Source organism: Schistocerca cancellata, chromosome 6 (genome assembly GCF_023864275.1).
Source record: "Schistocerca cancellata isolate TAMUIC-IGC-003103 chromosome 6, iqSchCanc2.1, whole genome shotgun sequence".
In the NCBI taxonomy this organism is placed as follows: domain Eukaryota; kingdom Metazoa; phylum Arthropoda; class Insecta; order Orthoptera; family Acrididae; genus Schistocerca; species Schistocerca cancellata.
Genome location: NC_064631.1, coordinates 580,783,798 through 580,800,393, shown reverse-complemented (window position 1 = coordinate 580,800,393; position 16,596 = coordinate 580,783,798). Strand labels below are relative to the sequence as shown.

Here is a 16,596-nt window from a genome sequence, read left to right as displayed (position 1 = left end):
AATTGCAGTGTAAGGTTTTACTATGCAATATGAGTATTACTAGTCTCATATTTTTGGGTTGAGATGTTACAAATACTATAATTGAGATATTAGTGGAATTCCTTGTTTTGATGCATATTGTATGGCAGTGAACTTTAAGATGATGTCACATCAATGTATAACTTCCACATATGGCATCTATTAAACATCATTCATAATTTTTAAAATTTTACTATTGATAAAGTAATAATACATTAACGTTGCCTTCATTTCACATCAGAAATTTTCATTCTTCTTTATTTACATTCTACAAATAATGTGGAAACTGAACTTGACTGCCTTGTCTGCTGCTGACTGCTACACAGTAACTATCCAAAAAGTGAAAACATCTGCACTTATACACTACAAATGAGATTTACACCTCCAGAAATAATCTAGGCCTGATAAAAACAATGACACCGACCAAAGTTTTACGCTACGAAAACAATTGTAGAACAAAGCAAGTATTGCATTTTCCACCTCTGAATCACCAATAAATTTCGATGTGAGTAGGGAAGGTGGGAGAATTTCTGTTTTTTTTTTTTTTTTAAATCATCAGTAAAATGTAGAGTCTGCACAAATGGGAACACATTCTAATTTAGTACTTTTTGATATGCCCCCTCTCCCTCTCCCTCTCTCCCCTCCCCTCCCCTAGAGGAGAAAGATCAATTAATACAGAAATGTCTTGAAACAAATAACAGACTTTCTTGACAGTTCACATAAACTATTTGCATGCTAGTCCTGTAATTTTATATACTGAAATCTGTTTTGTACTCCATGCTTTCTGATACTGTGTTAGCTGACGTAAGTACCTGCAAAGGATATTTATGACTAATTTTGGATAAACTTTTGTTTCAAATTTCAGACCATGTGCCCAGTATGCTTAGATCGTTTAAAAAACATGATATTCCTCTGTGGTCATGGTACATGTCAAATGTGTGGTGACCGCATGTCAGAATGTCCAATTTGCCGTAAACAGGTTGAGAAACGGATTCTGCTGTATTGAAAATCACATCACAATTCAAGCCAGTAACTGCAGTATATGGTAATTTAGTAATTAAACTACATCTAACAGGAAAGAGAAGACCATCACTTGCATAGTATGTAGATCCTTGCATTTATTTACTTCTCGGCATGCAGCAAGATATGTTTGTGGTGTATGTTCCAACCAACATATGAGTCTCAACTTAGGAAAAAAAAAAGATAAAAAAAGTGAATCTCTTGAAGGGTCCCCAGACAATAACAGCTAAATGCTTAATGTAGGTTGATTCTTAAAAAGAATCAACCTACATTAATTGTACACAGCCACAGCCTCACCATGTTAGTTTTAGACAAAATAGCATAGAACTAAATGCTTGCTCACATACATACAGGTAATTAGTGTGTCTTGTCTCTCCTGTTACGTAATATTTAAAAAGTGTGATGTGATAATTGATTTCAATTTGAGTATGCAAAATGATAATTATAAAGCATGTAATTTGTCCCAACACTTGGACTTTTAGTAAAATGATGCCATTAATATGAAGGATTTTCTGGCCTTCAGGCAGTATTCTTCTTCAACAGTAACATTTGTTATGTGTCCAGTTAAATTAAGGTCTTTCAAAAGATGTTTGTTGTTACAAGAAACCCAGCTTAATTACTCACTTTTCACTTAAAGGTCGAAAAGGTTTCCAGTAAGTAGAGAGAAATAACTGTTCACATTTGTTTCCAGTTATGGGTCCTGTCTATTCAGGATAAACTAAAATGATTATTCTTGCAGCTAAGTGATATTTATGGTTTACCATGGGCATAAATATAGCAATAACAACAATAGGATGTGTAATTCAATCAAACAAAATGTGATTATCTACAAAATTTTGCAATAATGTGGCTTAAGTGAAAGAATAATATCACAACCACAACCAAAATAGCTACAGTCTAGAAGCAGAATCAAAAGCTACTCATCCTTAGTTCCTCATGAGAACTGTTAAATTATATATATATATATTCTTCATGGTGGTAACTTGTACCTCATTGTTGTACTGAAGTGATTTTTCCATTACTTTGTTCTAAAAAATATCCAGTTTTTCTGTGGAATGTATTATTCCAGTTAGAAAGAGATGTTTCTGCATTTCAGGCAATGCAAAAAAATTTGCTACCTCCAACAGGCACTTTAAAAGTTTATGGCCGTAAAATTACTTATTTTAATTCTGTGACAGCTGAATCTTGTTTCACTTAAGTTAGCAGTGATATGTCACAAGCTTTGAAATGATCTTTTCCATAGTCAAGAAACTAAGAATTACAGAATGATTGATAAAATAATCATTAGAGTTGATTATTATTGCAATGTCTAAAGTTGTGTGAATGAATTCTGTAATTTATATTGTTCATTTGCTGCAAACAGTTCAGACAGAAGTTCTTCTGTCACTTAATAGTGTCTTAATAATAAAATTTTTCTTTATAAGAGTAAGTAGCAAAATTAAAACAAAACAAAAAAAAATCATCACTCTAATTTGTCATGTATGACTATCAGATCTGAAGACTAACTTTTTTTAACTCACTGTAAGCATTTTGTGTTAATTTAACAAATATATTTGAATTTCATCTGGTAACTACATTGGTTTTTATCTGTCCTTTCCTAATACTGTCCCAATCAGAATGTTCTCACTCACTTTTGTTTTTATCTCTCCTTTCCTAACACTGTCCCATTCAGAATGTTCCCACCCATTTTAAATGACTTGTACGGCGACTGTGCACTTATTCTATTAAGGCTCTCACAGATGTAACTCCTGCAACATACTGTTAACAAATACGACACAGCTTAGTCATTAGGTTGGGGGGACAACTGTCCACATCAGTCTTGAACAACCATTTTTTAGTTGTATTTTACTTCTATATTCATTATCACTCTCTCTTCAGTTTTAATTACTAATCACATGAAAACACGGGTATTCACAATACATTCAAATTTGCTAATAAAAAAGTCTAAAAAATTTCTATTTATAATGATTGAACAATAATTTTTCATTTAACAGTCAGGTATTTTGCACTTCTGTATCACATTTTAACATATTTTTTTTTTATTTTTAATACTCGTTGCATGAAAGTATGTTGTTTAAAAAAATATGATTTAATATTTAAAAATAAAAACCAAATTCAAGTCACCATTACAGGACTCCGATGCTATGCCCTTAGTTAATGGATTTAAAATTTCCAAATATTAAATAATAAGTTATGTTTACTTGAGAATTGCGTTGCACTGCTTTGGGAAATTGATATCCCATAAAGTATATAGGAAATTGAAGAGGACCAATCCGTAAGGTCCCTTCATAATAATAAATGGCTCAGATATTTTGTACAGGTAATGTTTTTAAGGTAACTGATTTACATTCCAGGTATTGTATAATCGTAAAATGAATGCTTGGCTAAGTGATCTGTGATTTATATAAAATATGAGACTGGTGCAAATACTTTCAACAAATCAAAACTGTCCTATAACCACAAAGAAATGAAATGGAATATACATTTTCAAAAAGCTTTTCACTCAGTACCACACTGATGCTTATCAACTAAAATATGATCACAGAGGATACAATCAAAGCTTGTGGCTGGATTGTTACAGAGGATAAAAAATGTCATCTTAGATGGAGAGACACAATGGAAGTAGAAGTATCTTCAGGTATGCCTCGGAGAAGTCTTTTGGGACCCTTGCTGTTAATGTCCTTTATTTATAACCTGGCAGACAATATTAACAGTGACCTCACTTTGTCACATATGATGCAGTTGTGTATAACAAAGTACAGGACATAATGACGTTAAAAACCTGATATGATACTGCATCTCCTCACTGCCCCAATGATGGATTGGCCATAAACAGTTTGTACAGATCCTACATTGTACAGTTGGCCGTGAGAGTTTCTGAAAGACTCTGTCCATGTGCCTCCCCTTCTAACAACTTTAGATGAACTTTCAAGCTGTATAGCAACAGCAACAAATGCAGAACTCCATACATTGTTACAAAATTATGGGATGAGTGTGACTATTGTCTAGATGTTTGTTATGTGGCCAGTGAAGGGCATATTGAATATTTTTGAAAGATAAACAAAAACTTTCACTCTAAATGTAATTGTAAAATGTACACCAAGGCCATATACACATGCATGTAAAAGATATACCCTTATAAAATAAAAACTATTAGTCCCAAGCATAACTTAAAATTTATCAACAGTTTCTGTCCTCATTTGTATGGAAGACATAGTCTAGTGAAATTCTACAAATCTTTTTTTAAACACCCCTCACTATATGAAAAGTTATGCACAAATATCAAGGAGATCTTGGATACAATTTCATAGTGGTATAAGGAATGGCAATTTTACTTGAATGTTCAGAAATGCAAAATTGTCTATCTCACAAAATGCAGAAACATAGTATCCTATGACTACAATAACAATGAATCACAACTGCAACCAGTGAACTCATTCAAATGCATGGGTGTAAGAATTTTGGGGGATATCAAATGGAATGGTCACATAGGTTCAATAATAGGTAAAACAGGTGGCGTACCCCTTGGCTCAGTGGCATAATAATAATAATAATAATAATAATAATAATAATAATAATAATAATAATACAAAGGAGACTGTTTACAAAACACTTGTGCAGCCCATCCTAGAACACAAATAAAGTGTGGTATCCATACCAACTCAGACTCACAGGGAATACTGAAAATGTACAAAGAAGGTTAGCATGAATGGTCACAAGTTGGTTTGACTTACAGAACAGTATCAAGGAAATGTTGATAAATCTGAACCAGAAAACAACTGAAGAAAAATGCCAACTATCCTACAGGAACCTCTCACAGCCTTGCAAAAACCAGTATTATGTGAGGTACCTAGAAATATACTAGAGATGGGTCATTCGTGAACTAACGGGTCCAAAGGAACGGTTCATCAAGATGAATGGAACGAGCGATGAACGGATTCTAAGGAACAGTCTTTCATAGTTCACTTTGGTCGCGGCTTTCTACTTATAGTTCCCGGGAACAGGAAACATTTGGTCTCATTCCCGCAACGGCACATCGGCCGGTCTCGTTCCAGCCTCAGTTCTGTTCCCGTTGATATCAGTCGCGGCTTTCTACTTATAGTTCCCAGAAACGGGAAACGGTCGGTCTCACTCCCACAATGGCACATCGGCCGGTCTTGTTCCAGCCTCGGTCCCATTCCCATCTGTCTCAGTCTCACTTGGCCGGACTCGTCCTCCGTGTGGCCACTCGTCGCAGTTCCACTGCAGTCTGCTCATAGTTAGTTCAGTATAGAGTTGTTCGTTTCGCTCACTGCACACACCCGTTCTAAATCTGTTTCAAACTTTTTTTAACTCTGGACTTTTGGCTCTTTTTGTATTCTATTCGGTGTCCATGACTGATAATTAAAACGTATTTTATAATTATGTAAATTACATGGTATGTAATACATACATCTTTTCAGTTAACAAAACGGCATATCAGCTTACTTCACTATTTCGATAAATTTTCTGTCGCTTTGATCCAAGGTAAAAGAGCATGTTCATTATTATTGGAAGCAGACGGACTTACAACCGAATGAAGTCCGCATTCTATAATTGAGTGTCTGGTGTCACATTTTGCAAAGAGAATATGATAACATCTACAATATTATTTTAGTGATACAGGCTGGCGCACAAAACATTGGCCCCGAGTACTAGACTGCTCCTCACCTACCAATCGTCATCTATTGATTAGAAGTTGTTGCTTGCACTGACGTATTTGTTATTTCTTCACTGCCTAAATACTACATGTTTATCTATTCTGCTCGTAGCGGTCAATAAATTCTGTGTAATTGGCGAGCAGTCTGTACTCGGGGCCGGTTTTCCGTGCACCACCTCATATTATATCACTGCGATCAGCCACATAACGCTACAGTTGACTAAACGAGAGATTTTGCAGAATCACAAAAATTACAAGTGTGTGAGAATTCTGTTATGAATAAAAACTCTGTACTCCACGGCAGAGGTAAGTACCCCCTCTTGGCGCCTTCCATCTTCAGTCACCTATGCTTCCAACTTCAGTCACCTATGCTACTAATTTTCAGTTTTTCATAAGAACTGGGTACCAAGTACAAATGAATGGTGAACAAGTTACAATGAACGGTTCGCAAAAAATAGCGATCACCAGTGAACTAGTTTCCAAGGATGAACGAGTTTGCCCATCCCTAGAATATACCATTCCCTTAGGGGCTGTGGAGATAAGATTATAAAAATTACAGTATACAGCAATGCTTTTAATCACTCAGTCTTCTAATGGAAAGTAATGGCTGCTGTGCACGTGAATGTGTGTTATTTCAGCTTACATCTCCTAATCCAATTCACAATACAGTAACAAACTTTGTAAATACACTATTAAAAGCTTAAAAAATATCTTCTAATGAGAACTAATGCCAGATTTGTAGATTTATTAGTAGGGAGTAAGGCACTTACCTTTACTAAAAAATTATATGTCGTGTATCTCAGCAATACTATTTTCTTTTTAGAGTTTTCTGCTATTACAGAACTAACAGTATTGCTACCTTCATCAAAATGCATTATCCCCTCCCACACACTATCTCTGAGGGGGCTTTTAAAAAGTGTCATTTTGGTCCCAATCTCTCTTTAATGTCTTTCCACAGTGCTGAGTCTAGTGAAAGATTCAAATTTTGCAAGCAGCAAAAATTGATATTTGTAGGTGATATTATGAGAACGGGCACATATATGCCTCTGAGAGTTAATAGCATCCAATGGCAATATAGAATTGAAATTGGTTTTTTAATTAACCTTACTTATCTTTGGGGGTAAAATCAATATAGTTGCCTGGGTATGTTCTTCATTATTAATAAGCTAAGTTGAGATTTCTTTTAACTTTGTGTTTATTCCTTCAAATAAATATACTAAACTTTAAGACATTCTTCAATTTACACCTTCCATAATCCTCACTGAGTTATAGATTACTAGCCCTAAACACATTTTAACATTTTGCATGAAAGCTAGGTAATACTGAACTCGAATATCAGTTCACTAAAACTTTTAAGTTTTCAACAAACAACACCAAAATGATTGAAGTATTAGCTAAGTTACCATATTTCCACACCAAAATACAGGGAAACTTCAGCAAGGAAAGGAAAAAAATAGGATAAAAGACAGTTAATTGTATGAAACTAAATTTAGTTGAGAGGATCTTAAAATTACGAGACAGAACTGCAGGACAGTGCTTATACCTTCAGGGACCAAATATTTCGCACTGCCAATAGACACATATAAAAATGCATGACACTATTCTGGTTTTTTAAATATTAATTCCTTCCTCGCATAAGAGAGAGGGATGGGTTGGGAAAAGTTAATAAAGAAGGGCAGGTCACTCAGGCCCCTTGTTGTGAGGACAAGGGGAGACAAAGATGAAGAAGATGATGTCAGAATTAGAAGATATCAGTACAACCATAGAGGGCAGTGTTGCCACATGCCTGTTGCAACCACCAATCTTGCAGCAAATCAAATGGCTTGTGCCTCTACATATGGCAATGGCTTAAGGGGCAACACACTTCCATTCCACTACACTTTCCTCACAATACTTGTTGACATTACCCATAAAACATTTCATATGGAATTCTTCCAAGATGACCTTTGCTGTACTTTATCTCTTATTATGCATTTGCTGGATTTTGGCTGTGTGTTCAAAGTTACTTCAGACCACACCCATACCATGCTGTACTATCCTCAGAGTTCTATTCACAACTCTGTTCAATAAATGCCTGCCCACCGCAGACAGCACGATCCACATAAGATGGGATGTATTAATATTTAGTGATCTCCTCTGCAACACTTTTCTTTCTGTGGGTAAGAAATTCTGTGCTCTATAATTTCATGCTCAAAATCTAATGTGATGTATGTTGTGGGAAGCACAACTTGTGACAATGATTAAAAGTGTACAAGTTGTTCTTTGGTCTTCTGACCTAACTTTGATGGAGTTTATGTTTTCTCTTAGTTTTCAGACAGTTACTTACTGATACTGAAGGGTATTTTTGAATTCTGAAAATAAAATCAGTTTATTTGGTTATGGAGTATCAGTGAATTGTTACAGCATGTATTAGGAAGAATTCTATAAATTGGTGATACCTGGATTACAAAGGAACATAGAAATCCCAGTAAAATGACGAAGCTCAAGAATGACTTCGCATCATAACTTCAAACTGGTTCAAACAGAAATACAACTATTACAAAAAGAAGATGATCTCCAGAAGTACATTAGTGATCTCCAAACTCCTACTGCAACACACAGTGACATTAAATTATTCCTGCATAGGGCAACACAGATTGTAAATATGACAAACAATACACCTGCCAAAACATGAATAAAAGTACACATTCTGAAATTCCTACCTGAGAAACCACCTGTGGTTCCAATGTTAGAGTTGAAATTCAAGTAAATGATGTAACTAGTGATCACACACACGGACTTGCCATCTCGAAAAAAAAGTACCAAACTTGCCCTACTAACAGTGAAAATGAAATGATTGTATGGCATTGTCGGCCGGGATGACCCAGTCAGGTTCGGCTGCCAAGTGCATGTCTTATTTCAGTCGGCACCTCACTGGGCAACTTGCGGCCGATGATGAGGCTGAAATAATGATGGGGACAACACAACACCCAGTCCCCGAGTGGAGAAAATCTCCAACCCAGCCAGGAATCAAACTGGGGCCCAGTGTGTGGGAAGCAAGCACGTTACCACCCAGCTAAGCAGGCGGACACAGTTTTTCCCCGGGTCCAATTTGTCTCTTTAATTATTGAATGACCCTCGTATGTTCACTTTTAAGAAACTTAAGGAGGGTCATTCTCCCTGATAATTTCACCAGCTAGAATTTGTCGAAGAATTTACAACTGACATGCACTGTACCATCTTGTGTAAAATAAATTATAATTAGCTCAGTGCAGTGCAGCAGCTACAGGAGTATTTACAAAGCAATTCAACACTCCATCTCAAACAAATACAGTTAATAGTGCTAAACATCTTATTTACTGTGATGTGTCTCGACCCTCACCCAGACCATTTGTGCCTGAAATTCTATGTAAAGCAGTATTTGACAGTGTTCATATCTTGTCTATCCCAACACAAAAGCTACCATGAATCTAATGACAGAGAAATCTGTGTGGCCTTCCATTAAAAAAGAGACTGTTGCCAGTGGTAAGCAGTGCAAAGCTGACATACATATACATTAGTCCAGGAGAATTTCCAGGACCAACAGGCTGTTTTTCTCTCACACACACACATATACATTTATCAGCAAAAACCTTATCACCACTGACTTAGTATCGATATAAACTTGTTCAGGTGATAGCATCATCACCTGGTGAGGAATGTCTGCAAATCAGACACAAGCACGGTGCATTTAGTATCAGTAATTGTGCTGTCCATGTGCAGGATGGTGAAAGTGTGCGATCTGTCTGAGATTGCGATGGCCTGGACACTCAGCTCAAGCATTCTGAAAAGTGCAAGACTTGTTGGGTGTTGAAGAAGTGCTGTGGTGAGTGTCTTCAACAAATGACAAAACTAAGGTAAAACCATGTCCAGACATCAGGGGTTGGGCAGCCACTCCTTATTACAGACATCGGACATCGCAGACTGTACAGATGGTAAAACAGGGAACTAACATCAGATTTTAATGCTAGGCAAAGTACAAGTGTTTCTGAACACACAGTGCACCAAACACTCCTAACGATGGGTCTCCGCAGCAGACAACCTGTGCACGTAATGTTAACACCAGGACATCAACAACTATGACTGAAATGCGCACATGACCATCAGCACTGGACATTGGTGCAGTGGCACAGCATTGCGTGAACTGGTGAATCTCAATACCATTTTCATGAAGCTGATGGAAGGGTGCCAATCCGTCATCTTCCAATGGAACAGTTCTGTGACACCTGTACTGCAGGATTGAGGCAAGCTGGCGGCAGCTCCATTATGCTCTGTAGAACATTCACTTGGGCACCTATGGGTCCTGTGGAGCTCATGCAAGGCACCATGATGGCCAAGGATGCTGGTTGCAGATCATATGCACCCCTTGGCAGTGGCACCCAATTTCCTGGAATTTAGGTGACTTATGTGTGAAGATGTGGTGCCAACTCCCTCCACTGACTTACTAAGGCCTCATTGCTTCCACGTGAGAAGTGCCAAAGGTGGACATACCGAAAATTAGGTAGGTGGTTATAATTTTCTGGCTGATCAGTGTAGATCTTATGGACCCACCATCAGAGGGGTATCAATATTTATTTATGGCTATTAACAGATAACCTTGTCGGGCTGAAGTGATATCCCAGCAGAAACAACAGCAAGAACCTTTTAACAACGTGGATTTCCCATTGCGGCTGTCCAGTTCATGACATTCCTGATTAAGGACTTCAGTTTGAATTGACATGTCCTCCAACCGTTCGATTTGTGTGGGTTTCCAACCGTTCGATTTGTGTGGGTTCCAGCACTGCCATACAAACAGCTATCATTGTGAAAGCAATGGGATGGTAGTGTACTGGTGTAAGATGATAAAAGCCGCACTTAAAAGCCAAGGAAACAACTGGACCCCCCACACTAAACTGGCCATATTGGGCCTCTGCACAGCTTTCAAATCAGACACACTGGAGCATCAATAGTGGAAATGGTTTATGGGAAAACATTTTGACCGCCATAGGGGGTTTTCTTTTTCTTTTTGGCACAACAGCTGTCAGTTGAACCAGAGCTGAAATTTTTACTGCAACAAGTCAAGATCCAAGTCTCTAAAGCTATGCCCTTCACCACTAACCCACTATGGAGACTAGAAAGTTATTGTTCATTAAGATTTTAAAATGTGCTCGCACGTGCACCCACCATTACAAATGCTATACTCTGGACCATTCCAAGTAATCAAATGTGATGAACATACATTGCAAACAATTTAAATGGCAGAGTACTAATGGTATCAGTGGAAGGAGTCAAACCAGTATATTTGCTGACACCAGCTGCCACTACAAAATGACAGAATCCCTGTGACTCCATATCAATGACTTCAAAGCATCCCATCAGTTAACCTAGTCACACACACCTGAGTAACCCTCACCTCAGCAAACAAGTCCACAAGAATCACCAGACACATCAGTAGTTTATACTAGAGCAAGCTGGTAGGTGCATTAACAAATAACTGCACAGTCTGGGAATTCCTGTCTACCACGAAGGGAGTGTGTGGGAAGCATTGATTTGTGACAACAAGTAAAAGTTTGTATTTTGTTTCCTTGGTCAGCTGAACTAACTTTGATGATGTTCATGTTTATGTACTGTTGTCAAAGGTATTTTTGAATCCTGAAAATAAAATCAGTTTATCTAGTTATGGGAATATATTAGCGAATTACTACTGCATGTATCATAGAAGATTCCTACAACATTAACAGACTCAATAGTTGGAAATGGTTGTTTCGGGTTACCTATAGGTATGACATAAGTGCTATTGTAGGAGCAGCTTTCTTCATAAAACATGATGCAATCACTTGTTGGATAAGCAATGATCAATATGTTCAAAAACTCTTTTATTTTTCCAGTCTTGAACTCATATACACTATCATGATTACAGGTTTCAGTACATTGTAGTAGATGACTGTATTACACTTTCTAACACAATAACATTTGATCAGGATCAGAAAATACCTAATTTCTTTTTGTTTTATTTACTCCAGTAACAGCAGATACCACTCACAGTAATAAAAACTAATACTTTACACTGTCTGTTTCAAAAGTCTGCATGATAATTGAATCATTATGTGATGAAACTTGCTATCCACACAATTAAAGAAGCCCTACTACTATCTTGTGATGACAGCACAGGCTATGTTTTGTTTGACAGGCAGAGAGAGAGAGAGAGAGAGAGAGAGAGAGCACATGGATAATGCTGCATTTCTATACTTACTACGCAACCGTCTCTCAAAATATTAAAACACTGATTGCATCAATTTACTTTATAGTGGTGACACATCTTCATAATCAGTCAAATCTATATGGAATTACATTTTAATTGAATCACAACACTTTTACATTGGTCACTGCATCTTTTTTTCCTTAAGTTATCAGGTATTAATTAGAGTTTTAGAATAAGATTATAGCTTCAGTAGCAAAGTTCTTTAGTATTAGAGAATTTCAAAGTTACTATAGTTGAAATTCCACCTTCTATTACATCAGCAACAGATATTCGCGCATGAACATAGAAAAAAAATCTGTGAAAGTAATATGACCAAAATTTTATCACCTAGAATGTTAACACTGACCCTGAAAATCCGTCCTGTATAATTTATTTTGGTAGTGTTCTTAAACTTTTAAATAAAAGATTCTATGTTTTCTCAACACACAAATTCTCTCTCTCTCTCTCTCTCTCTCTCTCTCTCTCCACTGAAGATAGCAGCAGTCTTCTTTTACACAAAATTGCATACTGTTTTGTAACAGTATCTCAGATGATGGACTGGAATAAAATCTTTTACCACATAAATGGTGCCCTCTCTCTCAAAAGTTTTACTCCAATTTTTTGCCACTCATTTGGGTACAACCAAAGCTCTTGTGCTGATTCCAAACAGGACATTATGGCTGCACCCTTCCAAGTAGTTATCTGGGGATCCATTTCTTTTGGATTTGTGATGATGTCCAATTGTTCTGCAAATGTAAAGTACAAAACAAAGATTAGACTAAACTGCAAATTTTCTTTCCACATAGTAAGGTGGGATTGTAAAAAACCTACCTAGCAAGTAACGATGATGACAGATGAAAAAAGAGACATTAGACAATACTGAGCAGCCAAAACAGAAGTGAAATTAGAAGCTGGAAGTGGCCTGGAAAGTTTGAGCAAACACTATCAAATGTAATTTTCTTACATATTGTTCCTCTATCAAGTTGATAAAAGAAGCTATTAAAAATATTTTCCACAATCTAGTTCCTTAACAAAGGTGCCAGAGCTTTTAAATTTTTTTATCACAGTTACAAAAAGATTTACAGAAGGGCACTGCTAACTCTTAATGCTGAAAAGGAATGACATAAAACAGGATATTGAGAAAGAGAAATAAAAACACCTTAATTTACAGGTAAAGGACAGGTAAGTACAATAAAAATTTTCAAAAACTGTCATAGTAGTTGTGTCGATATGAAACACAATAATTAACAGACAACATAGAAGCTCCCTTAAAAATGCCACAAACAAAAATGTGAACAGGCAACTACTCACCTGTAGTTGATTAATGTGGTGCACATAGAAACTTTAAGGTGTTTATATCACAGATTAACATCATAAGGTGAACCTCAAAGGGAAGAAAGGAGGTGGGTAGTGTGAGTGAGGGTTAGACTGGTTTGGGAGGGAATGAGTCAAGTGGGAGGCACAGGAAAAAAAAGTGTGTGGGTGGTTGTGGACAAAAAGGATTGCAGTACTTGTTGTAAGAATAATTCCCAACTACATACTGAGAAGCTGATAATGGAAGAGGGGGGCTGGGGAGGAAGAACTCAGATGGCACAGGTTGTGAAGCAAGGTAATGCCTGTCTGTAACAGCCTTAATGAGGCACTGATTATAGAGCAAGGGATTGTTCTATAAATGCTGGCATTATGACAAATTATAAGGCATTACCCTCAAAACCAAAAACATAACCTGCAACATATTTCCTGTACCATATTCTCAATGCACCTAATCCTCCAACCACCCCCATGAATCAGAGCTAAAGGAACACACCCTCATCAATCAATGTCACTCCTGACTGGAAAAACATCCTTTGCCAGGCTTTCAGCTACTTACCATTATTTTCTGAAATTAGGAACATCTTACCCACAACACTCCCAACCCCTTATAGGGCAATATTCCTCCACCCACCCACCCAATCTAGTCCATCCTTATACAATATCTACTCCCAACCTCAAATGTTTTTGGTGTATGTTCCTTACCATGCTAAACCATTTGTCTCTGTGAACTGTGAATCTATAAAATTCTCAATAGTGGAAGTGCACTGGAGTATGAGGTTGTAGGCATGTTAATTAAAAAACACCAACACATGCACTGATATTTATTGACAGTTTATTCTCACAACACTTATAATATTTGATGGTGCCAGATTCTATTCCTGAAATACACTCCTGGAAATTGAAATAAGAACACCGTGAATTCATTGTCCCAGGAAGGGGAAACTTTATTGACACATTCCTGGGGTCAGATACATCACATGATCACACTGACAGAACCACAGGCACATAGACACAGGCAACAGAGCACGCACAATGTCGGCACTAGTACAGTGTATATCCACCTTTCGCAGCAATGCAGGCTGCTATTCTCCCATGGAGACGATCGTAGAGATGCTGGATGTAGTCCTGTGGAACGGCTTGCCATGCCATTTCCACCTGGCGCCTCAGTTGGACCAGCGTTCGTGCTGGACGTGCAGACCGCGTGAGACGACGCTTCATCCAGTCCCAAACATGCTCAATGGGGGACAGATCCGGAGATCTTGCTGGCCAGGGTAGTTGACTTACGCCTTCTAGAGCACGTTGGGTGGCACGGGATACATGCGGACGTGCATTGTCCTGTTGGAACAGCAAGTTCCCTTGGCGGTCTAGGAATGGTAGAACGATGGGTTCGATGACGGTTTGGATGTACCGTGCACTATTCAGTGTCCCCTCGACGATCACCAGTGGTGTACGGCCAGTGTAGGAGATCGCTCCCCACACCATGATGCCGGGTGTTGGCCCTGTGTGCCTCGGTCGTATGCAGTCCTGATTGTGGCGCTCACCTGCACGACGCCAAACACGCATACGACCATCATTGGCACCAAGGCAGAAGCGACTCTCATCGCTGAAGACGACACGTCTCCATTCGTCCCTCCATTCACGCCTGTCGCGACACCACTGGAGGCGGGCTGCATGATGTTGGGGCGTGAGCGGAAGACGGCCTAACGGTGTGCGGGACCGTAGCCCAGCTTCATGGAGACGGTTGCGAATGGTCCTCGCCGATACCCCAGGAGCAACAGTGTCCCTAATTTGCTGGGAAGTGGCGGTGCGGTCCCCTACGGCACTGCGTAGGATCCTACGGTCTTGGCGTGCATCCGTGCGTCGCTGCGGTCCGGTCCCAGGTCGACGGGCACGTGCACCTTCCGCCGACCACTGGCGACAACATCGATGTACTGTGGAGACCTCACGCCCCACGTGTTGAGCAATTCGGCGGTACGTCCACCCGGCCTCCGGCATGCCCACTATACGCCCTCGCTCAAAGTCCGTCAACTGCACATACGGTTCACGTCCACGCTGTCGCGGCATGCTACCAGTGTTAAAGACTGCGATGGAGCTCCGTACGCCACGGCAAACTGGCTGACACTGACGGCGGCGGTGCACAAATGCTGCGCAGCTAGCGCCATTCGACGGCCAACACCGCGGTTCCTGGTGTGTCCGCTGTGCCGTGCGTGTGATCATTGCTTGTACAGCCCTCTCGCAGTGTCCGGAGCAAGTATGGTGGGTCTGACACACCGGTGTCAATGTGTTCTTTTTTCCATTTCCAGGAGTGTACATTGTCTGCTGTTTGTTTACATGTAAGAACACAGTACTTATTTTTGCTCTCCCACTACATGAACACAGTTCTCAACAACTGAGATAGTATTCCTGTGAAATGCCTTCCCATATGCTTTCAACATTACTACTAAATAGTAGAGGTGGGCCAAACGGTTATTCTGGAGTAACCGTTATCACAGTTCCAGTTATTCTTTGATAACCGTTATCGTTAACCGTTATTAATAACTGCCAAGTTATTTTTCGCTAGCGAATACCGATAACTCCGACAGTTAAATAACGACGTAGTTGGAATCCATCAGTTTAGTTATCAGTATAACTGCGAGTAGTGTGAAATAGCAGGAATGTCGTATGAATCGTGTCATAACCCTAGCTTATGAACTCCGGGTACATTTTAGTTGATGTTAGAACGATTATTAATGTTTCATATTATATGTTTGTAGGTTATCGGTCGCTATTAGAAATATTATCTTCGCAGCTGCGACAGAAAGTACGCGGAACTTCGCCAAAGCACTGTTTAAGTAAAATGTTAACAACGTGCATTTTTAAGTATGAAGTAATATGTAAACTGAGTACTGTAGGTTAAATTCGAAGCTTAACTTCTTGTGCTGCTCACATAATAGAATAAAGTGTACAGCCTTATAATACAACAAAAAATATACGTAATGTGACAGATTCGTTTACTCCTGTGCTGTAAAAGCTAGTCCTATTGGGGAAAGTGTGAGTACGCTAATCCAAGTTTTATGTCAGATTTGCAAACTGCTCGATTTCTCCAGCGACAGCATGTTTATAACATATGAAGACATGCAGATTGACAGTGTTACATTTCTGGGACTACAACTCGATAATAAATTCAGTTGGGAAGGGCCTACCACATTTTTTCATTCTGTTATTTCATAAGGGAGCATATTCTGTGGGAACTTATCAAACGTAGCAAAAGTTGTTCGCATGTAAAAGCGTGTAATAAAAATCGTTTGTGGTATCAATTCAAGAACATCATGTAGGAACCTGTTCAAGG

At 38.6% G+C, this 16,596-nt stretch overlaps 2 protein-coding genes across 3 annotated transcripts in view; one reads left to right on the top strand and one right to left on the bottom strand.

The window, feature by feature from the left end:
• The window catches only part of LOC126191168 (E3 ubiquitin-protein ligase MIB1-like), a 217,780-nt gene extending 215,191 nt beyond the window's left edge, over positions 1-2,589 (top strand). The window contains exon 9 of the mRNA XM_049931941.1: positions 884-2,589. Within this exon, the coding sequence (XP_049787898.1) occupies positions 884-1,024 (141 nt within the window). The 3' untranslated portion in view covers positions 1,025-2,589. The remainder of the gene's footprint in view (positions 1-883) is intronic.
• An 8,983-nt stretch (positions 2,590-11,572) lies between these two features.
• The window catches only part of LOC126191297 (actin-related protein 8), a 175,359-nt gene continuing 170,335 nt past the window's right edge, over positions 11,573-16,596 (bottom strand). For both annotated transcript variants that reach the window (XM_049932123.1, XM_049932124.1), the window contains exon 12: positions 11,573-12,700. In XM_049932123.1, the coding sequence (XP_049788080.1) occupies positions 12,528-12,700 (173 nt within the window). In that variant the 3' untranslated portion in view covers positions 11,573-12,527. The remainder of the gene's footprint in view (positions 12,701-16,596) is intronic.